The sequence below is a fragment of the Hypomesus transpacificus genome, chromosome 9 (genome assembly GCF_021917145.1).
Source record: "Hypomesus transpacificus isolate Combined female chromosome 9, fHypTra1, whole genome shotgun sequence".
Lineage (NCBI taxonomy): Eukaryota > Metazoa > Chordata > Actinopteri > Osmeriformes > Osmeridae > Hypomesus > Hypomesus transpacificus.
This window is the reverse complement of record NC_061068.1, coordinates 16,847,382-16,872,772: the sequence shown is the minus strand read 5'-3', so window position 1 is coordinate 16,872,772 and position 25,391 is coordinate 16,847,382. Positions and strand designations below refer to the sequence as shown.

General features: G+C 43.6%; 1 protein-coding gene across 1 annotated transcript in view; it reads right to left on the bottom strand.

Annotated features, from left to right (window-relative positions):
• The window catches only part of cpne9 (copine family member IX), a 265,994-nt gene that overhangs the window by 66,093 nt on the left and 174,510 nt on the right, over positions 1-25,391 (bottom strand). The window contains exons 13-16 of the mRNA XM_047026495.1: positions 17,188-17,241; positions 8,419-8,480; positions 8,165-8,211; positions 7,155-7,336 (exon numbers count right to left, since the gene is read on the bottom strand). Coding sequence (XP_046882451.1) covers positions 7,155-7,336; positions 8,165-8,211; positions 8,419-8,480; positions 17,188-17,241 — 345 coding nt within the window. The remainder of the gene's footprint in view (positions 1-7,154; positions 7,337-8,164; positions 8,212-8,418; positions 8,481-17,187; positions 17,242-25,391) is intronic.

Genomic DNA, 25,391 nt, shown 5'->3' with positions numbered 1-25,391 from the left:
TACACCCCGTTTTTTTTTTTTTTTTCTTGTGGTGCGATTTATATTTCGAAGCGTCTTATACCATAACAAAACAACAGTAGAAAGACTTTTTTCGTAAATGTTGCTATTTAACCCATTAAAAACTAGTGTTGCACCATTACACACACTTACATTCTCTCCATCACTCTGAAAACAGTCTTTCACTCTCACACTCACACACACACAAACTTACCAATGGCAAGATGTAATCTGTGCCCAAAACAATGGAGCCTGGTCCATTCATTGGGCTGTTCTGCCTTCACCATATTTTCCCCGTTGTCTATAGTAATGCAGACAAGGTTCTTTTCGAGGACATCCCGGCTGGCAAGCCCCTCTCTCAGGCCAGGTGCAATATTTTCCCCTGTGTGGTCATCTGGGAAGTAGGAAGTTTGAAGGCAGCGATCATTGAGGTCGAAGTCTTCAGTAATAAAATGCACCGTAAGACTCTAATGAGGCTCCGATGTACGGTTTGACCACATGTCACTTGTAGCAGCAAAAAACGTGTTTGCTTTCAGCTCCGCTACGACTCTCTGTCTGCATTTTATGTACATCTCCGGTATGGCAACCTGGCTAAAATATGTGCAGGAGGGCAGTATTGGTCACCGTATTGAGGGGCATCATGTCTTTGGCGATGAACTCGGTTACTGCTAAAGTAATTTCCAAGTGCTTTTTAGAAGTACGTGGATAAGGAGTAAGCAGGCATGCAAACAGATGAAGGGTAAAAAAGGTGACAACGATATGGCGAACCCCCGACCCTCTAGGGGGGTCCAAGGGCTAGCTGCCCCGAAAGAAAATTTCTCAAAAGGGTGATTGATTGTTTTTTCGGGGGTATTTCACACTGTTCCTTAAGGTCTCCGAATAGGGTATGTAACATTGGTTGGGCTGAAAATGGCCCGAGTGCTTTTCTATGATCCCTGATGCATCCTGTGAAATAGCCCCAGAATGAAACGATAGGTTTTCTCCTTTTATGGTATGCTCATGAATAAATATATATGAGCTGCGCGCTGATTGGTTGGTTTACAACGAGTGAAGCTGCGGAGCAAAGACGCAACACGGCCAACAGCAGTCACTGAAACATCGAAGGTGGAGACTTGAAATAAAAACGTCACCTCTTTTCAGCAACAGCTTCATAGCAAATCCTGCATTACATTGTCCCGAGTTTTCAAAACGGTCCTCGTGAAATGGTGGAGCAAAGTGTAATTGAGGGTCGAACTGCACAGGGATCTTCTCTTTGACAAACATCACAGCCCGTCGAGTGTTGGTTCCTTGGGAAGAGTCTGAAAAGTGTCAGCATTCCCTGTATAGCCTGGAACACTGCATTTATGACTGTAGTCCATTTTTTATATTCTTAAAAAACGTGTTTGTAATTCCGTGGAAGCACACACACGGCAGCGTGTAGGAAATTTTGGGGCATGACCAGAGCCAAAAAAGGTGGAGCCCCTGTTGTGATGTCACAACAAGGGATTTTCAAAACCCAAATGATGGTATCAATTCGAATCTAGCTTTATTCGGATAGTGCAAATTTTTGGGGCAACTGCTATAATCTTAATATATATGGCAGTGAAAAAAACCGAATCCTTGGCCGAAAGCATGTCATATCCCAGTGCGCTACATGGCACTGTTTTCATTACAACTAGTGGTGATAGAGCCCTTTCCGCTTGACCTTCTTCACAGCAACAACATCAACATTTCGAGAAAGACAGCGAACAGAGAGCAAGGTGAAGCTACGTCCCTCTACATTTCATGCATGATGACAATAGCAGTACTGCGAATGCAAACAGCGCTATTGGCTCGGGTTGTTTGTTTGTTTCTGCCGGGCCGGCTCCCGGCAGCGTCAAATTATCGTCTTTTTCAACTTCCAGGTCACGACCTGGGAGGGAAGGCGGCGGGATCTAAAACATGCGCAAAGACGCAGAGTCCTGTTCATAGTCCAATTCACCGTTTACAAGCATGTGATGACCAAACTATCAACCGACTTGGATCGAGTTATCTCTGGGTGTCGATCGGATCGTAGTCGGACAGCAATTATTCGAACAAAGGTGTTTACAAGAAAGGGATAATTCAATTTCAGTCCAAATAAGCCAGTAATTCGAATCCATGTAACCATGGTGAATGACCCCTTTACATTTTTATGTTTAACGCATCAATCTAGTAGCCTGGCTGCCAGCCCAACTTCTCCCCGCCCAAAAAAAATTTGGTCGGGAAGTTGGGTCTGGAGGGTCTCGTATTGGGGACCAACTACAGAAAACCAGAATCTGGGCGAACCAATTAAATTGCCGGGCGGGCTTTATAGGATGATGGACAGATGATCAACAGTAACGTAATCACCCACGTCACAAAAGGGCGTTTAAGTTGAATTTGTTTTGAACAAACATGGCTACCGCTGGAGATCTGGGATGTTATGATTCTGCCATCGAGTCTGTTTTAGAAGACATCGACAGCGCATTAATTTTGAAAGAGGAACAGAGAGACGCAATCAAGGCATTTGTGATGGAAAATATGTTTTAGCCGTCCTTCCTACGGGATTCGGTAAAAGTTTAATTTATCAGCTGGCCCCGATGGAGTTGTAATCCTAAACGGAGAACTTCGTATATGCATTGCCCTTTATTGTTTCGCTCAAAAAGGTTGACCGTGTGAACAAGTACTCTCCCTACCCTTAAATTAATTTTACAACACCGGCAAAAATCGTTTGTATTCATTCTTCAAGCATACTTCAAGTCTGCTTGTAGTTTAGTTCTGTTGACAACAACTATGCGGTGCTTAACATAGGCTACGTCACATACTCTGTTGCTCTGATTGGTTGTAGATCTGTCCAATTGAGCGAAGAGGCATTTGTTTTCCAGGCTCGTTTGAAACACGCCCTGTAGTCAAAGCCCAACGGAGAGTTCTCAGACTCATATTCTGACCAGAATTATGAGTATGACAACGTCAGGCTATCAATCTAGTGCACTTGGAGAGCAAAATTAAGAGGGTAGATCAATGTAAACAATGCTCTTGTAAACAATGTAATGTAATTTTTTTTGTAAAACATCCATCATAAAAAACAATTTTGCAAACAGGATTACCTGTGTTGAACTGCTTTATTTTCTATCAATTAGGAGTGGGCGGATCGATCTAAGTATCAATAGTATCGATACCAACATTGGTATCAGTATTGATCGAAACTCGCATGAAAAGATCGATACTTGAGTTTTAATTTCTCTTCTCTACATTCAGTACACAACTTCTGTTACATCATAGTGATTGTGCAAACCCCGCTCCTGCATAATGGCCAAATGAAAGAGAAGCTCAGCTTCTTAACTAATTAAAGGAAAAAATCATTGAAGCATTCAATGATCATGAAAATGAAAATCAGAAGAATCAGAAATTCGTTAAATCGGCAAGTAAGTGTACACAAACAAGGAATTTACTTTGGTAAATTTACTAATGTTCTATTTTCATTCAAATTTGCATATTGATGATGCATTGACTTCATAAATTATGAGGCATTGCTTTCCCCTACACAAAAGTAAATCAGCTGCTTTTCAAAGTAAAAAGTATTTTTATCGGTATTGGCAATACTGGCCCTGTATACAAAATGTTGCAGTATCACCCACCCCTACTATCAATCTTAAATAAATAAAAAATTGCAGTTCGGGCAGGGTTCAACTTCAATTTGGTTCAGTTGTCTAACGCAGGCCCATTCAAATGAATGGGCCTGATAACGACCCATTCATTTGAATCAGGTGTGTTGGAGCAGGAACATGACTAAAACATGCAGGGCCGGGGGTCCCGAGAACCAGGATTAAGAATCCCCGGTCTAATACTGACTGCTCAGTGTTGCAAACTTTGAAAAAAAACTCTTCCCACTCTGCTTCTGATTTAGGCATAAGGCGTGGTTCCAGAGCCAGTTGTAAAGTTGCGAAGCACGGGTACAATGCTGTGTTGGCCAAGGCCCCCCCCACCCCCCAAGAAATGTTCTCATCGGATCTGCACAAATCACATAGGTGACCCATTTTGGTTTCAAAAAGGTGAGTCTCACCAAAAGGTGAGGAGTTTGCATGCCTGAAGTTCGTCGATAATCGTGCATTGCTTAGTATCATTGTTCCCGTATCAAGTGTGGCATATATTCCAGTAAGATTTATACTCAGATTTACAAACACAAGGCTCCCATTCTGGTGGGGTGCGGTTTATAGAAAATGCAGCTTATTTTTCAAAAAATACGATATTGAAGCGCTTGTTTTTTATAGTTGTATGGGCACTGTCCAGTTTAAAGGGTGCAGTCTATATCCAGTTATGTGAGCGAGGTTCATATCTAGTTATATGAGCACACCCCATGTTTAGTTATATGAGTGTGGTCCACGCTGGTCTCCATGAGAACTTTTGTGCATGTTCAAAACTTTTTGGGGGGGACCAGCGTTTTCCGCCGATCACCGCCGATTACCAGCGTCACCAGCGTCCACACAACGCTATTCTGGTGCCATACCAGCGACCATGGACGATTAGCAACGTTTCCTCTTAACGTCATAGAACGTCGACCAGAATGTTATGGTGTGACGGGGCCTTAAGGTAGAGCTAAACTGCTCAAAAGTGATCACAACCACTTGTTACTGTGTGAAGCAATTTGCCTTTATTGTGTGTGGTCGATCAAGTCATCTTCTGTCCCGTCGTTTGAAGCATATTTTAGCTCCGGCATTCGTCTCCCATTAGTATTGATCTTATTGATCACTTCACGTTATCGGGGGGTGTGTGTTAATCAGAATCAGAATGGAATTTGATTTGGCAGGAAGCTGCATACAATAAACATATAGGAATCTTAAATTTAGATATATGGTCTAACTATACTAAGGATACATAAACTAGCAATACTAAGTGGAAAACAATTAAAATAAAATATACAATAAAATAAAATATAGGTTGCCATAAAATAAAATATAAGTTGCCAATTTACAGTATAAAATACAATATAAAATACAAATATTACACGAATTGTGAAGTAGTGCAGATGCAATTGTTTTAAGACATGAAGTCATTAGAGTCAGTGTGAACTCTTGGCCTTGTTGAGGAGGCCAACAGCAGAGGGGAAGAAACTGTTTGTGTGGCTTGATGTTTTGGTCCTGATGGACCGCAGCCTTCTGCCGGAGGGGAGTGACTGAAACAGGGAGTGTCCAGAGTGGGAGGAGTCGGCCACAATCTTCTTCGCTCGCCTCAGGGTCCTCGAGGTGTGCAGGTCCTCGAGGGAAGGCAGATTGCAGCCAATCACCTTCTCCGCAGAGCGGATGATACGCTGCAGCCTGCTCTTGTCCTTGGCAGTGGCAGCAGCGTACCAGATGGTGATGGAGGAGGTGAGGATGGACTCAATGATGGCTGTGTAGAAGTGCACCATCATCGACTTTGGCAGGTTGAATTTCTTCAGCTGTCGCAGGAAGTACATCCTCTGTTGTGCTTTCTTGGTGAGGGAGCTGATGTTCAGTTCCCACTTGAGGTCCTGGGAGAGGATAGTGCCCAGGAAGCGGAAGGACTCCACAGTGTTGACTGGGGAGTCACACAGGGTGATGGGGGTGAGTGGGGCTGTGTTCTTCCTGAAGTCCACAACCATCTCCACTGTCTTGAGAGCATTGAGCTCTAGGTTGTTCTGGCTGCACCAGGTCACCAGGTTGGCCGCTTCACACCTATAATCAGACTTGTCCCCACCAGAGATGAGCCCAATGAAGGTGGTGTCGTCCGCAAACTTCAGGAGTTTGACGGACGGATGACTGGAGGTGCAGCTGTTGGTGTACAGGGAGAAGAGCAGAGGAGAAAGGACGCAGCCCTGGGGAGATCCAGTGCTGATGGACCGGGAATCAGAGACTTGTGTTCCCAGCCTAACGCACTGCTTCCCGTCAGACAGGAAGTCTGTGATCCACATGCAGGTGGAGTCAGGCACGTTCAGCTGGGAGAGCTTGTCCTGAAGCAGAGCGGGGATGATGGTATTAAAGGCAGAGCTGAAGTCCACAAAAAGGATCCTGGCGTAGGATGCTGGGGAGTCCAGGTGCTGTAGGGTGAAGTGGAGGGCCATATTAACTGCATCGTCCACAGACCTGTTGGCTCTGTAGGCAAACTGCAGGGGGTCCAGTAGAGGGTCTGTGATGGATTTAAGGTGTGCCAGCACCAGGCGCTCAAAATACTTCATTACCACAGAGGTCAGGGCGACGGGTCTGTAGTCATTATGTCCAGTTGGCCTGGGCTTTTTGGGCACAGGGATGATGGTGGGGGACTTGAGACAGGATGGCACATGGCATGTCTCCAGGGAGGTGTTGAAGATGTAGGTAAACACCGGAGACAGCTGCTCAGCGCAGTTCTTGAGGGTGTCTGGAGAGACAGAGTCCGGCCCAGCTGCTTTGTGGGGGTTCTTGTTATCAGCAAACGTTCGCGTGTCCCATTATTAAACTGATCATATACATTTTTTATCCATTATTAAACTTTGCATTTTAATTGTTAAATTTTAATAGTCCTATTAAATGTGCCTGACAAAGCCTAAACAACATACCCAAAGTACATTGAAAGCTGTTGTTGAACCATTTGGAGTACATGCATGTGAATGGTCTCTTTTGAAAGGTGACACTCTGAAGTTATTTCCCCTGTTGTTAGGACCCCTGTAAGTCCTATTGGTGTTGAGTAATAGAAGCTTGAACACAAGGAAACTGAAAGTTTCTATCTCCGAGTAGATTTTGTTTTGAAACAGAGGCCTTGAGGTGGTAGGTATTAGCTCTTTTCAAAGCCAGTTTGAGAAATTTGTTTAGAACGAGTGTGTGTAGGGGGGGTGCAGGACGCACAGACCTATTTGGCTGTGGAGCTGAGAATCGATAAGAGAATCGGTAAGGAATCGAATCGATAAGCAGGAATTGATAAGGAATCGGAATTGCTAAAATCTTATCAATACTCATCCCTACTCTCTTCCTCTCTTCCTTCTCCATCTACCTCTTTCTCTCTCTCTCTGAATCACTGTCTTTCTTTCTGAATCTGTCTACTGCCTGTATATTGCTTTGTCTCCTCTCCCTTTCCCCTCGCCATCTCTTCTCTCTCCCCTCTATTTTGATCTACCCGTCTCCTTTCCCCATTTCACTCCATTACTACCAATATCCCTATCCACAACCCTCCCTTCCTTCCTTCTTTACCAGTGGGAATGCGTGAGAGATCTTGCCATCCGGGGGCAGCTTGGCTCCAAATCCGTAGGCAGGGAACAGCTTGTCACTGTCGTAGTCTTGGATGATCTCCCCGACAGCCTTCAGGGCCATGGCGTAGGCGTTCATCTGGTACGGGCTCATATAGTGGAGGGAAGTGGGCTGGGAAGGGTTACCTGCGAAATAGTTATTTTCCCCCAGAGCAATGGAAGGGAACAGGAGATATATAAGAAGTTAATTTTACTCCATGGACTGTGTAGGGTTCCCGTTCTCTAGAGGGTTGGATGACGTAGTGGGTCTGTCAGTCCAGCAGACATTAGGGAGTACTAATGGGTGAGTTCAATTACAATTTGGTCACTGGAAACCAGGTGACTTAGATAATGTACTCAACAAAATGCTTAAGAACAGGGTGCAAATTATGGGGGGGTTTGACCCCACTAATTAAGACTTGGATCCCCCCAAGAGGTAAAAACAACAGGTCGGGGGGTCGATACACGCCCTGGAGAAGAAGTTGACCCCCCGATTGTCATTGTATAATTCGCACTCAGTTTAGGAATATCAATTAAACCCAACCACATTTTACACCAGGGGTGTCGAACTCCGGTCCTCGAGGGCCGCTGTCCTGCATGTTTTAGATGTTTCCCTGCTCCAACACACCTGATTCAATTAAAAGGGTTGTTATAACGACCATTCATTCGAATCAGGTGAGCTGGATCAGGGAAACATCTAAAACATGCAGGACAGCGGCCCTCGAGGACCGGAGCTCGACACCCCTGTTTTACACACTATTGTCATGTTAAACATGATTATTCTCACAATCACATAATGATGAGGGGGTGCTGGGGAATATCAATTAGGCAATACAATTTGGTTAATTGGTTAAAACAAATCCAAAATGTTAATAACAATAAAAAGTTAAATAGCTAAATAATATAAAATACATTTTTCTAGATAACATTTTAGGGGACCCTCCAAGAGTCATGGGTCATTTTGAACATGCTTACCATTAGAGGCAGTGAAGTCTATCGCCACTGTGAAGTTCAGCTGTGTCCTAGTAGAAACAACAACAAATACATATGTTTTTTACAACTTTTAAAATATAAGATATATTATGAGGACAAAGCAACTGAAGCCACTCATGATTAGCTGAGCAATATTTACACTGGTTTATCAACGCTATAAAAAAGGGTTCAACATCGAGGAGGCCTTGACGTTGATATTATGTAAGTGGACGGGGGTTGGGCGTTGTAGGGCTCACCCTCCACGGATGAAGTCCACAAACGTGTGTTCCGAGTCCACTTTGAACGACAGGAGAGTCACCTTTAAAGAAAAGATAGAGAGAGAGAAGAGAGAGGGAAAATGAGACCATGTGTAACCGATAAAACTAGAGAGGGTACAATTTCTGGGGAAATTGTAGGGTGTTTGCTTGCGTCTGTTGCAGGTGGGTCCATTCATTAACTGTAATTTTTACAATTTATATTTCTGTATATTTTATATAAAAATGCATACTTATTATTTATGACGATTGCATAGATTTAAAACCATACATTTGTTGCTGCTCATTTACAATACAATTCAAAATACAAAAATTAAAGGGTAGAATGAAACTGTTGTCTTCTCATTTCCCTTTCAAGAGGGAACAGTCATAAGCTATAGCATTCTCAGTTGAAAAGTTGGATCAAACGAAGATATCTGGGGCCTTTCCACCGAATGAGTGACATATCTGTCCCCAGGACATAATGTTTAAAAATGCACGAAAATGTACTCTAAAATCCATTTTATTTTTAAGCGAAGTGTCCTTTACAAAAAGCTACATTTAAAATGTATAATGAAAAACATTAATAAAAAATACATAGAACACAAAAAAAATGCTTTTGTTGCATGTCCCCCCCCCCCTCTCGACACTTTACCATGAAATATGATTATTAAAAAAATATTATTTGTTTTGCATTGATGTGTAATTTTATATCCAATCTATGCTTTAGAATAGTTTTTTCCATGAGAAATCCATAATATTTTAGATAAAATACACATTTTAGTTGTGTCCCTGGGTTTTCACTCAGTCCTATTACCTTAACACATTCCCCCCGCTGAAAACTTGGAACATTCCACAAGACCCATTTTCAACAGGAAGTTTGCATCATCTGAATTCATTTGATTCACATGACGTCACTGTAGCTTTACGCCGCCATCTTACCTACCTACTCTGCCTTAGAAATGCCAATTTTAAAGTTGTTAGCTTTTTCCTCAGTGTTTCGGTGAGGTTCATCTCGGTAAATTCTGCTCCAAAAAATTCGAGGAGGACAGCCTTTAAGAGAGAACGCGATTCCCCATTGATCTGTTGCATCAGAATTTTGATTTGGGTCACGAAAGTCTTAAAATTTGAGTGAGAATGCTTCGCCCGCAGTAGTAGGTGGCAGCCATGCCTTGGTCCCCCGGTTACACTGTTTTGACGTTAGCCTCAGAGTCAGACTGGGGCGCTCACTGGCAGTGTTCACAATGTTGTATTTCACTCCATTCTACACCCCAAACATCAGGGAGGACTGCTTTTGGTAGATACAAGCCTACCGAAGATAGCCAGAATATTGGATTTCTTTAACCGAGCCTGTTTCATTCGTCATTTGCCTGAGAAAGTGACCTCCATTAGCCTGGCTAGTTTTTCCCGTTTCACTAGGTCAGGCTATTTAAAGGTTTCGGACAAGTGACTTTTGTGCATAGAACGTGACTGCCTCAAAAGGTTAATGTCAAGCCCTGCATCTGACATTAGAGAACATTGGGCCTCAATTCTCAAACGCAGTTAAGAAGAATTTAAGGAATTTCTTCTGAATTGGATTTAGGAAAACATTTGGCATTCATGAAAGTTTTCTCATCTGGGATTTGTTCTGAAATTCAGAAGACTTTCCGAACTCGAAATAGCAGTCGTAAATGGGCCCGAGTTGTCTCAAATGTGATTCCTTAAAGGGGCAATTGATTGCAAAACCGATTTTACCTTGTCATAGTTGAATAATGACAGTTTGGTGGGTAAAATGAACATACAGTGAATATCAAAGGTCATTGACACCTCTTTCCTATGCAAATCTCAAAAAGAACAAATTTGGCTGTAAAACGCTAGCTTTTCAACAAAGCCACCGGGGCGACGTAGGACCGGGGACCGCCCTTTTTGGCTCTGGTCTGTATCTTTGTCACGCCCCAAAATGTACATCCAGACCAGCCCGAGGTAGTGTCTATCTCCGATACTAGTTTAGCTGCGCGCTGCTCTGTGTAGGCTACTTATAAGGAATTACAAAGAAGAACGTTTTGAATTATAACAAATCCCACGGTCGTAAATGCTGTGTTCCAGGCTGTACAGGGAAGGCTAACACTCACTGTCTTCTCAAGGAGCCAAACATTCGACAGGAATGGCTGCTGTTGTCTATAAGATCCCGGCGAAGTTCGACACTCAATCATTCATTTGCTCTGAACATTTCACCCAAGACAGTTTTAAAACCTTGGACAATTTCAAGCAGGATTTGCTAGGAAGCTGAACCTGGAAAGAGGTGCTGTTCCGACCGTATGCTCATTGCAACTGCAAGCTGTAAGAACAGTATGATGTTGTGCATCAGTTATTAGCAATGCTAACGTGTCCTGTATATAGCTTACCAGGTAGAATGCTAAATACGTTTCTACACACATCAAATGACTCTAGCTAGACTAGCTGTAGTCGACATTAGAAGGGAAGCTTCCGAAAAAATAGCCAGAAAACGAACAGCAGTCTGGCTTATTGCTAACGCCTGTCTAGATGATCTATTTGAAAGAACTGGAGAAAGCGGTGCTACATACAGCATACGTTAGCATTGCTAATAACTGTTACTAGTAACACCCAGACAGTGGTCATGTAAACTAGTTTAGCTTGCTAACGCAAGAGCATAGGTAGAATGTGTGATAATCTAGCTTAGTGTATTGGCAATTATTTTATTGATTCATGTTCCTGACTGTGTTTCATTCAAATAAATAACCTGTGTAATGTTGTAAGGGGAGTCTGATGGCTGAGCGGTGAGGGAGTCGGACTAGTAATCAGAAGGTTGCCGGATCGATTCCCCGCCAAGCCAAATTACGTTGTGTCCTTGGGCAAGGCACTTCACCCTACTTGCCTCGGGGGCAATGTCCCTGTACTTACTGTAAGTCGCTCTGGATAAGAGCGTCTGCTAAATGATTAAATGTAAATCTACAATTCACGATGCAATGTTATTTTTCAGCAAGATATCTAGAGCTAGCTAACTGAAGCCGAGTAGAATTGCTATATGGTTTGGTTGCTAAGCTGTAGCCTAGCGTTCTACCCACCTAAGTCAATCCAGTTTGCTTCAACAACAGAAGTGGAAACAAGTAATGTTTTCATTTCAAATGATATGTAGTCAATCTGTTGAAAACAGTGTTGTGTAGACACAATAGATTTATTTGCGCGTTTTTATTTCAAGTCTCCACCTTCGGTGTTTCAGTGAGTGTTGCTGTTGGCCGTGTTGCGTTTTTGCTCCCCAGCTTCACTCGTTGAAAACCAACCAATCAGCGCGCAGCTTATCTAAATATTAATGAGCATACCATAAAAGGAGAAAAGCTAGTGTTTTTTCCCGGGAACATTTCAAAGGATCTCTCAGGGGGCATAGAACAGCACCCAGGCCATTTTCAACCCAACCAATGTTACATACCCTATTCGGAGACCTTAAGGAACAGTGTGAAATACCCCCAAAAAACAGTCAATTGCCCCTTTAAAAAACCACAAGGATCAAAGGAATTGCATTTAAGAAAACTCTTGTGTTTGAAGTGTTAATGAAGTTATGAGAAATCGTTGGTGATTGCGTTCACATCAACTCTACAGACTATGGCAAGCGGTTTTATCATTTAACCAAAGAATTCTAGATAACCAAAAATTTGAATTCTTGATAACCAAAAATTTGAATTCTTGATAACCAAAAATTTGAATTCTTGATATCCAGAATTGCATTTTGGATATCAAGAATTCGAATTTTGGATATAAATAATTCAATTTTGAATATCAACAATTCATTGGTTAAATGATAAAACGGCTTGTTATATTTACTAAAAAAGCTTAGAATAGTATTTTTGATATCAAGAATTCGAATTTTAGATATCAAGAATTCTTTGGTCAAATGATAAAACGGCTTGTCATAACAAACATCCTCGGATTTAAATAATTATAATAATTAACCTTGCTTAGTGTGCACAATGTTATATCCAGTGGAGAACAATTCCATCATCTTACTAGCTCTTCTACTAGCTCCTACTAGCTCTTACTTAGCTCATCTTACTGGTATGATGTTGCACCTGTGCATCGGTTGCTTTTCGCTTGGACATAACTTGCATTTCAGTTGCTTTCCTAATTGTGTTGATTCTGACTGCACATGTCACTGCTGTTGCGTGCCTTTATAAGGGGCTGTCGGGGCATGTATGTATGCAAATTCAGGAGCAGGAGGACGCGTTTCAATTTACACTTTTTTACAATCGCTATGACAGTTTTTTCAATACCGTAAACAAGTTTTCTAAACTCTTAACACACCAACACACCTACCACACACAATTGGCAGAACTGTTAATTTCATGCTCAAAATCACACATTGTAGACTAAACTCAAACACTAATTGACATAACAGAAAAATACACTAAACATGACACTATGTGTACCAAACACTAACAATCATAGCACATGTCTTAACAAACAGTAACATCAGATGAAATTACAGAAACTGCATTCTAGTGTACACTATGTGTCAGGTCTCACAGTATATAGATCATAGATTGTGTTTTGAAAAGCAGTTTCTTTTGAAGCCTCTTTACATTTTGTTTTGTTGGGTTTAGTAAATGCATGCATTTTGTTTCTTTTGTTGCAGAAATTCAGAAAAAAAAATGAATGACCCATCTCAGAGTAGCTTTACAGAATGTACGGTTACTGTATTGAAAAAAAGAATTGCAGCAGTAAAGGCTTCAGTTGCAACAGGACATTACTGCAAGAAATATGCAATATAGCTGCCATTTACAATATTTCATCAGTTACCCTAGCTCGGCCCTTCTCTGAGCACCACCACACATTCTAACTCCTCTCCCTTGCCCCACTCCTCTCCCTTGTCCTGGTACTTGTCTTCCTCTCCCTCGTGCAGGCATTACATATTCTTTAATTCTTCGTCTTTTTTCTCTGTATTGTTCTTTTTCCACATCAGATTAACCCAAAGAGGTCCTCTTACTGTATATACCTTAAGGCCGAAATATGCTTCTGCGTCTCCGTTTACGGATGGGCGGGCGCACGGATACGGACGGAGAGACTGCGTTTATGGTTCTCCCTAGGCTGTGGGTGCTGAAAACAATTCACCGCCAGAAGAGTAGGTGGCGCAACGGTTTTTTGTTTAGACGTCGTTGAGTGTTTATTTACCTAGGTTACCGAAAAGTCTGAGCTAATTTACAAATTAGCCTTTCCATCAATAAAATACGCACATTTTCAGCAACTACACTGCCCATTTCTCATCACATTTTAATTCAGATTCTGATTTACATGTACCGTTTAGCTGAACAATGAATTGTAAAAACTTTACAAGCAATGGCGGTCAAAGGATTCTGTTCCTCCTGCTATCACGGCAACCCCGCCCCTACCCCTGACGCAAGCTGACCAATCACAGCCAAGGGGGTCTCCGTAGCTCTCCGTAGCTCTCCGTAGCTACGACGGACAGTTACAAAATTAAGGAGGTGCACGTCAAGCTGTACAAGGCTCTACGAGGGCTGACGGAGAGGTTGTAGAGGGCGTTCCACGGAGACGAGGGCGTTCCCATGTGTCGAAAAACGCAGAAGCATATATCGGCCTTTATGGTCATGCGATTGAAAGAACCTCAACACCTGAGTGTTTCCTAGTTGGGAATCAGCTGTGATTTACAGTATTTGCATAACTTCAATCAGCTGTTTCTCAGTAACAATGGAATAAAATACAGGGGATATGTTTGTGTTTCAATTTACAACAGGGCCAGCCAAAGGCATAAGCGAACTAAGCGGCTGCTTAGGGCCCCTGTGGCTACCAGAGGGCCCCCAAGAGCAAATGAAATTACAGTTTAATGTATTACATGAAAATATAATTATTCTTTTTTTTCTGCAACGATAAGCGAGCACTGAGTTTCAACATCCATTTACACATTGTGTCTCAATTTTTTACTCTACTCTTAATGCATGACTATGTTTAACTTTATGTCTGCACCTCTCTGTCACCAACTGTCTCTGGAGTGGGGCTTCATATCCAACAAATTACACCCCTGAACTTCAAAACAGATCTAATGGCCTACTACAATTGTAAATATCCTATGGCTTCTTTTCCAATTGGGCCTCGAAACAATGCCATCTAATATTTTCTGCCCATTCTGCCCAGTTTTTGGGGACTTTCCACACCAGCACCCTTTGCCCAGTTCCTTTATTCCAGGGGCCTATTCCATAAAGGCCGCTCAAAAAAGCTAGACTTAAAGTCCTAAACCAGACTTGAATAAGTTTAATTAGTCAAGCGGGGCTTAAGCGGTTCCATAAAGAACAATTTCAGCTCACGCAGTCCTACTAATTCAAGTCAGATTTACATAGTCAATGTAATTGCACATGCACCCTATTTTTTTACACCCCGAGAGGTAAAACATGGATTATACAATCCACCACGGCAAAAGCAATGCACACGGCCACATGACTTCTTCCAGAAAGAACGTCCCCTTTAAATCGTGTACAATGACAGCTCCCTCATCCACCGCTTCAATCAAAGTAAAATGACACGCCATGATTGACGTCATGAACGTAGACCTTCGTTGATTAAAAAATACCCTCTAAACCAGGGGTGTCGAAGTCCGGTCCTCGAGGGCCGCTGTCCTGCATGTTTTAGATGTTTCCCTGATCCAGCTCACCTGATTTGAATGAAGGGTCGTTATAACAAACCATTTAATTGAATCAGGTGTGTTGGAGCAGGGAAAAATCTAAAACATGCAGGACAGCGGCCCTCGAGGACCGGAGTTCGACACCCCTGCTCTAAACTAATCTAAATGGACTTTTCACATTTTGACATTGTTTAAAATAAATAGCCTACTATTAATTAAAACATTATCCAGTAGCCTAGTTCTAACTTTTTAACATGGGTTTTGTGTCGGGGAAATGGGGGGCGGATTTAGGTTAGTTTTGCAATTGTAGGCTACTGTTAACAATTATATTGCTATGATAATTATACTCAGATAATTTAGATTGAGATGTAGCTAGGCCGATTCTAAGGCCGAATCCCAATACTCCCCCTTACCCCTTCCCTTAGTTTTGCCCGTTCCCGTGAGAGCTAGTGGTGTCCCAATACTCTTTTGGAGCTAGGGGTAGGGCTAAGACTAAGGAGTATACACCCCTTAAAACCAAGTAAGATCGGGAGCTTACTTGAAACCTAGGGCTATGTGAATCCTGCTGAATTTCGTTTAATATCAGTGCATAACACTACTTGCTTTGGAGATATCGACAGGTGCTAGACGACGTACCTGTAACCAAGTGGCGTCCCATTTCCTAGGGCTATGTAGCCATTACCCCTTACTTTCCAGGGCCAAGGGCTTGGGGTAAATTAAGGGGAAGGGGTAAGGGGGAGTATTGGGATTCTGCTTGGATTCTGACTGACAGGGGCCCCCAAAAAAAATGAAAAACTAATAGAAATTCATCAAAAAATATAAATGTATATTTTATATTTCATGGGGCAAAAAAATCCTGGCGGCGCCCCTGGTGGTCACCCTTATATCAAGGGGCAAGATGAGTCTGAGAATTTGGAGCGCGCGCACTGTGGAGCAATTTAATTAAATCATATTTTGACATATCAAGGTGAAATTGCGTATGGTACTTTGTAATCATGTCATCTTGAAACCAATAAGCAGGCCCAAACGGAATACGCGGGCACAGAATTCCGATGAAAACCCGCAGATTTTCAAGTAGAACGCATTGGTCTGAGGCAAAATGTAAATACACTTTTTAACTCATATTACATCTCTATTATCAAAACGCTAGCCAAAAATGCTAAGATTTGAAAAGGAAACACTTATCGACACAAATTACAGCAAGAGAAAGGGCCTGGGAGTTTTCAGCCGATCTTTGTGAGGATGGATCAATACTTTTTTGAAAAGTCTGTCAACATTCAATCGACCATATTTGCCGTCAAACTGTTGTGGAACATCTTTGGTCGCTCCGACATAAGAACAGGAAGGCTGGTGGAATTCCGCAGATTTCCGCAGATTTTCAGTCTGAATAACCACAGAAAATGTGAAAAAAATCTGCGTATTACGTTTGGGCCTGCCAATAAGGTTTTAAAAACCATCAGTCAAAATTATATTTGATTTATTAACACAAAGATATTGTGGCAATGTGGACATTTACATAAATACACTTCTTTCAGCCATTTTGCATTGCATTCCTTGTTCATTTTGTATTCTACAAATCTGTAACAAATTTCAAGTTGATTCGATCTATGGTTCATGAGAACAATGGTTTTGAAGGTTTTACCAAATTTGGACAGTACAGCTAAATCTAGCTGTACCTTATGGGTTCTTGAGGCTTTTTTGTTCCCCATGAGAAATAAGGCATGCATACCCATTTTCAGGCATTTTGGAGTAATGGGGCACTGGGGAAATCACGTAGACTTTGGGCGTGGCAGCGCCACCTATGGGTGTACATGGGCCATTAGCAGTTTTGGGAGTAGTGAGTGACCTGTTGTATCATTGGGCCAAATTTGAAAAAATCGGGTCAAGAACTTTTTGAGCCATTGAGCCATTTCACAAAGAAGAGGAAAAATTATAATAAGAATACTAACCAAAACAATAGGTTTCCTCCTACCGGAAGAACCCTAATAATATATATGAGAGAACAATGGTTGTGCTCGCCAAAGGCTTGAGCACACCTCATAAAGAGAAGAGGGAAAGAGGCAAGACCAAAGCCATATTTTACTGCATATGACATGACAAACCGCCATAAATCACATCAATAAAATCGACGGAAAAATTGTACTCACTGTCCCCGAATTGATGTATTTCTTCTTCTTGCCTCTCTTTTTTGGATTCAGAACCTTGACAACAAGAGGGAATTGAAAATATCTTAGCAGTGGTGCATTGGAGGAAAAATCTGCTTTTCAGCATCATTTCCTGTTGGTAGATGCTGATGCGGAATGTCATTAACAAATGTATTGCTTTGCAACATGAAGGATTAGTACTGAAAGATAGTGACATTACTTGCACAATGCCTTTGAATATGAATCTGACCTCTTCATTTTGTACACATTTTGTAAAGTTTTTTCAGAATCAGTATCAGAATCAGAAAGGGATTTATTCGCCATAAAAGTTTGCACTGACAAGGAATTTGCTTTGGCAGGAAGGTGCATACAATCTTAAATTTAATTATGTGGTCTAACTATACTAAAACTAGCAGTAATAAGTGGAATACACTAAAATAAAATAAAAGTGGGCATAAAATAAAATATAAGTTGCTAATTTACAATATCAAATACAATATCAAATACAAATATTACAGGAATTGAATGTAGTGCAAAATGTAAATAGTTTTTAAGACATTCAGTCAGTGTGAGCTCTTGGCCTTGTTGAGGAGGCCAACAGCGGAAGGGAAGAAACTGTTTGTGTGGCGTGAGGTTTTGGTCCTGAAGGACCGCAGCCTTCTGCCGGAGGGGAGTGTTTGAAACAGGGAGTGACCAGGGTGGGAGGAGTCTGCCACAATCTTCTTCGCTCGTCTCAGGGTCCCCGAGGTGTGCAGGTCCTCGAGGGGAGGCAGATTGCAGCCAATCACCTTCTCTGCAGTGCGGATGATACGCTGCAGCCTGCTCTTGTCCTTGGCAGTGGCAGCAGCGTACCAGATGGTGATGGAGGAGCTGAGGATAGACTCAATGATGGCTGTGTAGAAGTGCACCATCATTGTCTTTGGCAGGTTGAATTTCTTCAGCTGCTGCAGGAAGTACATCCTCTGTTGTGCTTTCTTGGTGAGGGAACTGATGTTCAGTTCCCACTTGAGGTCCTGGGAGAGGATAATGCCCAGGAAGCGGAAGGACTCCACAGTGTTGACTGGGGAGTCACACAGGGTGATGAGGGTGAGTGGGGCTGTGTTCTTCCTGAAGTCCACAACCATCTCCACTGTCTTGAGAGCATTGAGCTCTAGGTTGTTCACCAGGTTGTCCGCTTCCCACCTATAGTCGGACTCGTCTCCACCAGAGATGAGCCCAATGAGGGTGGTGTCGTCCGCAAACTTCAGGAGTTTGACGGATGGATGGCTGGAGGTGCAGCTGTTGGTGTACAGGGAGAAGAGCAGAGGAGAAAGGACGCAGCCCTGGGGAGATCCAGTGCTGATGGACCGGGAATCAGAGACTTGTGTTCCCAGCTTGACGCATTGCTTCCTGTCAGACAGGAAGTCTGTGATCTACATGCAGGTGGAGTCAGGTACGTTCAGCTGGGAGAGCTTGTCCTGAAGCAGAGCGGGGATGATGGTGTTGAAGGCAGAGCTGAAGTCCACAAACAGGATCCTGGTGTAGGATGCTGGGGATTCCAGGTGCTGTAGGGTGAAGTGGAGGGCCAAATTAACTGCATCGTCCACAGACCTGTTGGCTCTGTAGGCAAACTGCAGGGGGTCCAGTAGAGGGTCAGTGATGGATTTAAGGTGTGCCAGCACCAGGCGCTCAAAAGACTTCATAACCACAGAGGTCAGGGCGACGGGTCTGTAGTCATTATGTCCAGTTGGCCTGGGCTTTTTGGGCACAGGGATGATGGTGGAGGATTTGAGACAGGCTGGTACATGGCATGTCTCCAGGGAGGTGTTAAAGATGCAGGTAAACACCGGAGACAGCTGGTCAGCGCAGTTCTTGAGGGTGGCTGGAGAGACAGAGTCTGGCCCAGCTGCTTTGCGGGGGTTCTGTCTCTTGAACAGTTTGTTCACTTCTCTCTCCTGAATGGAGAGGGTCGTCACTGTAGATGGGGGAAGGGGGGGGGGGGGGCTCACGGGTGGAAAGGGATTGTTCAGGACTGTCCAATTGTCTTTCAAATCTACAGTAGAACTCATTCAGGTCGTTGGCCGGGCGGGAGTCGTTAGTGGAGTGGGGGGCTCTGGGCTTGAAATTGGTGATCTGCCTGAGGCCTCTCCAGACAGAAGCAGAGTCGTTAGCAGAGAATTGGTGTTCCAGTCTCTGCGAGTACAGTCGTTTGGCCTCTCTCACCGCCTTGCTAAACCTGTTCTTCGTCTCCTTGAATCTGTCCTTGTCCCCACTCCTAAATGCTGCCTCTTTGTCCAGCCTCAGCCTTCTGAGTTTAGCTGTAAACCAGGGTTTGTCGTTGTTATAGCTCACCCTGGTGCGTGTTGGTATAAAGCAGTCCTCACAGAAGCTGATGTATGATGTCACAGCCTCTGTGGGCTCATCCAGACTATTGGTAGCTGTCATGAACATGTCCCAGTCAGTACAGTCCAAGCACGCCTGCAGTTCCTCCATAGCCTCACTGGTCCACTGTTTCGATGTCCTCACAGCAGGCTTACAGCGCTTAAGCTTCTGCCTGTATGCAGGAATCAGGTGGACCACGGCGTGGTCTGAGTGGCCCAGTGTTGCTCGGGGAACCGCATGGTATGCTTTACTGATAGTAGAGTGCAGTGATCCAAAGTGTTCTCCTCTCTGGTAGGGCATTTGATGAATTGTCTGTATTTGGGGAGTTCTTGAGTGAGATTGCCTTTGTTAAAGACACCTAGCACAATAACCAAGGAATCTGGATTTTCATGCTCCACGCACAATATCTGGTTTGCGAGTACACGTTGAGCCTCGTTGGCGCTAGCCTGAGGGGGCATGTAGACGCCGACCAGTAGGAATGAAGCAAACTCACGTGGCGAGTAAAAAGGTTTACAATTAATAAATAATGTTTCCAGATCAGGAGAACAATGCTGCAGAATCACTGTCACATCTTCACACCAGCCACTGTTAATAAAAAAACAAATACCACCGCCTTTCGTTTTGCCAGAAAGCAGGGAGTCACGATCCGCTCTCAGCAGTTTGATACCTGCTAGCTGTAGTGCAGAGTCTGGGATCATTTCACTCAGCCATGTTTCAGTAAAGCACAAAACGGAAGATGAACGAAAGTCTCTGTCTTTCCATACCAGTAGCTGAAGTTCGTCCAGTTTGTTGCTCAGCGAACGAACGTTGGAGAGAAATATCCCCGGTAACGCTGTGCGCTCTCCGCGCCGACGAAGTCGCACCAAAGCACCGGCCCGTTTACCTCTCCAACGATTCTTCGCTGCTAGGACAAAGCCGAGAGTGGCTTTGACTATAATTCCCACTAAGTCTGCCACTGGAAGCAGAAAAGTGGGAAATAAATCCACAGGAGTTGTAGTCCTGATGTTAAGAAGTGCTTCTCTTGTTAGAGAACCCTGGAAATCTTGGCAGAACACTGAATTAACAGACAAAACAAGACAAAACAGAGCACACCGAGCTGCCGCCGCTGCCATCGTTGGCGCCATCATATAGTATGGACTTTTTTCTTCAGTCCATACAAAATACCCCTTATGACAAACTGAAAACAGGCATACAGATATAAGACAAAAACACAGACATTCTATTTACATAAATTTGTAGAGACAAGATTCTTCTTCCAGCTTGCTAACCAGACACACTAAGGGCGCTATTTTAACAATCTGAAACGCAAGTATCAAATGCGCTGTTGCTATTATACCGGCGGGATAAATGACTCTTGCATCCAACGCAAATCTAAAATGGGTTGGTCTGAAGTAGCTACATTACTCATTGGTGTGGTTTGGGCATAACATGAGCGTCAAATCAGAGCGTCATCTCACATTCTCTTTAAGAGCAGGCACGCTTGTTCCATGGTGAATTGCTATTATAATGGTGGATTTGCCAGGCGCACGCCAGTAGCGGTTCACAGCCGAGGAGACCGACGTTCTCGTCATGGCCGTAAAAGATAGAGAAGTGACATTGTATGGGGATGGAAGAAGAAACCCACCCAAATTAGATTTGGTTAAACAGGCGTGGGTGTAAATTACATTTACATGTATTCATTTAGCAGATGCTTTTATCCAAAGCGACTTCCAAGAGAGCACTTTACAAAAAGTGCATAGGTCAATGATCATACACAACGAGATGTGACATTGTGGGAAGCCAAAACATGAGCATACATTGTGATAAGCAACCAAGTGCCAATGGGAAGAAATTGCCACAATTGTTACAAATCAAGTTACCATACATAGAGATTTGTCATGAAAATCTTTTTAACCCTTAAATTAGTAGCGTCACATATGTGATTGTTCGAAAGCGGGCCCCACAGAGTACCGTCACCCATGTGTGATGCTGAACATTCCAATCAACTATTTTCGGATAGACAAAAACTATATGACAAACGCTAAAGTATGGCTTCAAAATTAACAATTAGGAGGCTAACAAGTAACACTAGCAGGTAGTAGCATTGCTCAAGTATTATGCTAGGTTGCTAGGTAACAGAAGCTAACTAAAGCTAGCTAGCTTTTGTTTTGAAAAAATAACTCACTCTGGTGGAAGCGTTGATAATTTTTAGAACTCAGTCATCTAAAAGTTCCAAGAGAGAGCTTTACAAAGTGCATAGGTCAATGATTATAACAACAAGATAGCCCCAAAACATTGCGAGTAGCAAAAACATGAAGCACATATTGTGAACAACCAAAATAAGTGCCAAAGGGAAGAACCATAAGAGCACGTAGTTAAACAAGTTACAATTAAACAACATGAACCGCTATAAGTGCAAGTGTACCTGTAGAAAAACAAGCAACAATAAAAACAATATATCACAGCGAGTACAAAAATGTTAATCAGTTACCACTAACCACGAGAGCAACAAGTCTGTAAGCAAGAGTCATCGTGATCCTTGAGGAAACTAACATCAGGTCCAATCAAGCATTCCTAAGTGCTGTTGTACTCCTGGAACAAGTGCATCCTGAGCCTTTTCTTGAAGGTGGAGAGACAGTCAGTGTCTCTGATGGAGGTGGGGAGTTGATTCCACCACTTGGGGGCCAGACAGGAAAAGAGCTTGTGTTGGGACTGGGCGGTCTTGAGCGGGGGGACCACCAGGCGGTTGTCTGAAGAAGACCGTAGGTGGCGGGTGGGGGTGTAAGGTTGCAGGAGAGACTTGAGGTAGTCGGGTGCAGTACCCTTCACTGCTCGGAAGGTCAGTACTAGGGTTTTGAATCTGATATGGGCCGTGTTGGGTAGCCAGTGGAGATGAGGAGCGGGGTAACATGGAAGGGTCTGGGTAGATTGCAGACCAGGCTGGCCGCTGCGTTCTGAATCCTCTGAAGAGGGCGGGTTGCACATGCTGGGAGACCAGCGAGCAGCGAGTTGCAGTAGTCCAACTTGGAGAGGACAAGTGCTTGGACTAGCAGCAGGGTGGAGTGCTCAGGCAGGTATCTCCTGATCTTCTGGATGTTGTAGAGGGTGAATCTACACGACCGGGAGACTGCAGCAATGTGGGCCGTGAGGGAGAGCTCGTAACCCCAAGGTTACGAAGGGGATGGTAACCCCAAGGTTCCTGGCAGAGGATGAAGGGGTCACTGTCGCAGATCCCAGGGTGATTGAGAGATCGTGGGAGATGGAGGGTTTAGCCGGCATGATGAGAATTTCTTTTTTGGCGAGGTTCAGCTGGAGGTGGTGCTCGGTCATCCAGGCGGAGATGTCTGTGAGGCAGGCCTCAATCCTAGCTGAGATCCCCGTACAATAAATCAAAACAATGTAACGCAGCTTTGCAGGAAGAAGACCCTCGCCTCGCCAGCAGTGCGCACGGGCCAAGCATGCACCCTTAAAATAGCATCTAAATAACGCGCCACTGACTTTAAACTATGTTTTTCCTGGTCTGTGGCGGAATTGTTTTCTGAAACTGCAAACACGCCTTCTTTTTTCGCTGAACTGCCCCCGGGAGCGCAAGTTAATTCCCTAATTTATCGACTTGCGTCTGTGGAGGGAAAAGTCCGCTGTGCGCCGGGTGCAAAATAGGATTGATACATGCGTCGATGTACAAAGTCAATTGCACTGGGTGCAAGATAGGGCCCTTAGTAACTAGGCAAGATGGGTCTAGATCAAGGAGGTGGGCATGAACCCTGGCCATGTCCTTGATCTAGACCCATCTTGACAGTGCCAGCAGTTAGTCAAACAAAACTGAGAGCACAAACACGATTATCGTGTCTGATAAGATAAAAATGGTACTCAATGGCCTGAATGTCAAGCCCTGTGTCTGGCAAAAAACTGGTACCACTCATCTTCTGGCTAATAACATGCGGTGTAGACATAAGGCTATAGGGATGCTTCTCAGCAGTAGGTACAGAGAGACTGGCAAGCATTGAGGGAATGATGAACATATCTACATATGTACATATTATTTAAGAAAACCTGCCCTGGAGTGCATACAACCTCAGACCGGGTCAACGCTTCTCTTTCATCATGCCAATATGAAGCACACAGTCAATACAACCAAGTCCTTGAGAGGCCCGGTCAAAGCCTGGACTAGAAAATATATGGTAATACCTGAAGATCACAGTTCATCTATGTCTATTATCTGACAGAGCTTAGAGCAGGGGTGTCAAACCCTGGTCTTCGAGGGCCACTGTCCTGCATGTTTTAGATGTTTCCCTGATCCAGCTTTCCTGATTTGAAGGTCTAAATATAGATAATTAAAAATTAATTCATCTTTGTCCTCCCTCTTGGCTCTCGACGAAGGCGGTCGCATTTTTCTATCCTCCCCTCCCTGACCTTCCCTGCTTCGCTCTGTCTTGTCTGTCTTGTCTGTCTCAAGATACTCTCTCACCATCACTCTCCGAAACTGGAAGCATGGAATTAATTAGCTGGTCTCTCAATGCAATTGACACCATCTTCTCGAAGAGAAGCTCGGGTTCGGGGGAACCCAAATGTCCGGACGGGACGTTTGCAGCTGGCTACACGATGGACGCGTGGGACAATTGGCGTGTCGTGTGTCTAGCGGCGCTTTCCGTTGAGGATGTTGAAGACATCTTTATTTTCAACACTATCTGCATAGAGAGACTCGGACTGATTGTGGCCTAGGTCGAGGGCGCCAACCCAGACCTACTCACACACTAACTTTCACCTACTACAGATACCACCACCCCCCCACCCCCATCCAACGCCTTCGATTGCTTTTCCCTGGGTGGCTGGCGGGTCTGTGTCCAGCGCCTATTACGGTCGCAGGTCCAGATGCTGCTGGTCTACCCCACCGCCCTTTCCCATTGCAAGTGTTTGTAATGTTGTGTTGTTAATGTTTGTGGGCTTATGTGCTGAGGTTTTTGCCTGTTCCCATACTGTACTCCTCTAGGAGCATTGTATGGGGGTTGCCTTTTTCTCTCCTCCTCTCTCCTCATGTTATGCTTTGCTGTAATCTTTCTGGTGGGCGCCTTTGATGGCTGCCTAGGTAGGCTCTCCTGCCAAATCAAATTCCGTGTCTGTGCAAACTTTCATGGCCAATAAACATCAATTCAAAAAAAAAAAAATAAAAAAAAAATTGTCAGCTGTATGTAAATTAATAACAAATAAATGTAATCCAATTTAAATCTATAACCAATTTTAAATCTATAACACAAATAATTGTAACTTGTTTAACTACATGCTCTTATGGTTCTTCCCTTTGGCACTTATTTTGGTTGTTCATAGGGGAGAGCAGAGGCAAAAGTAACACGGGACGAAAGTGACAGTGATTTTCTCAGAGCCATGGCTATATTTGCATTTGAAACTATGACAGCACGTTCAGCACGCGACCATTGACAAGGCAGCCAAATTTCACTTGATGACGTCATCGTTTCCCGGGGCTAGGTGGAGAAATCGGTTTTTGAGTGCTAAAAGTAAATTACTGAGGCTGCCCTTTTTTCTATTTACAAGTTGTGTTTCCCGTTTCATGTGTCACAGTAATGATCAATCTACGGTTTATTTAGTGCTGTAACACATCCTGAAGTTTACCTTGTCAGATCTTTTCAGTATAAAAGTAAATCTGGTTTAAATGTCGCCGCTAATGTGGTGACTTTCTGATTGTGGAAATCCTTTATTAAAACATGTTTATGTCATATTATACCAACAGAATATGCCAAGAGTGAGGGTCAGAAAGTCAGACAGAGGTCTGATTCATCCAGATATTTATGAGAGGGCGTTTCTGGACATATCTGTCTGGAAGATTAGTCTCAGGGCAGCTGCTAAATCGC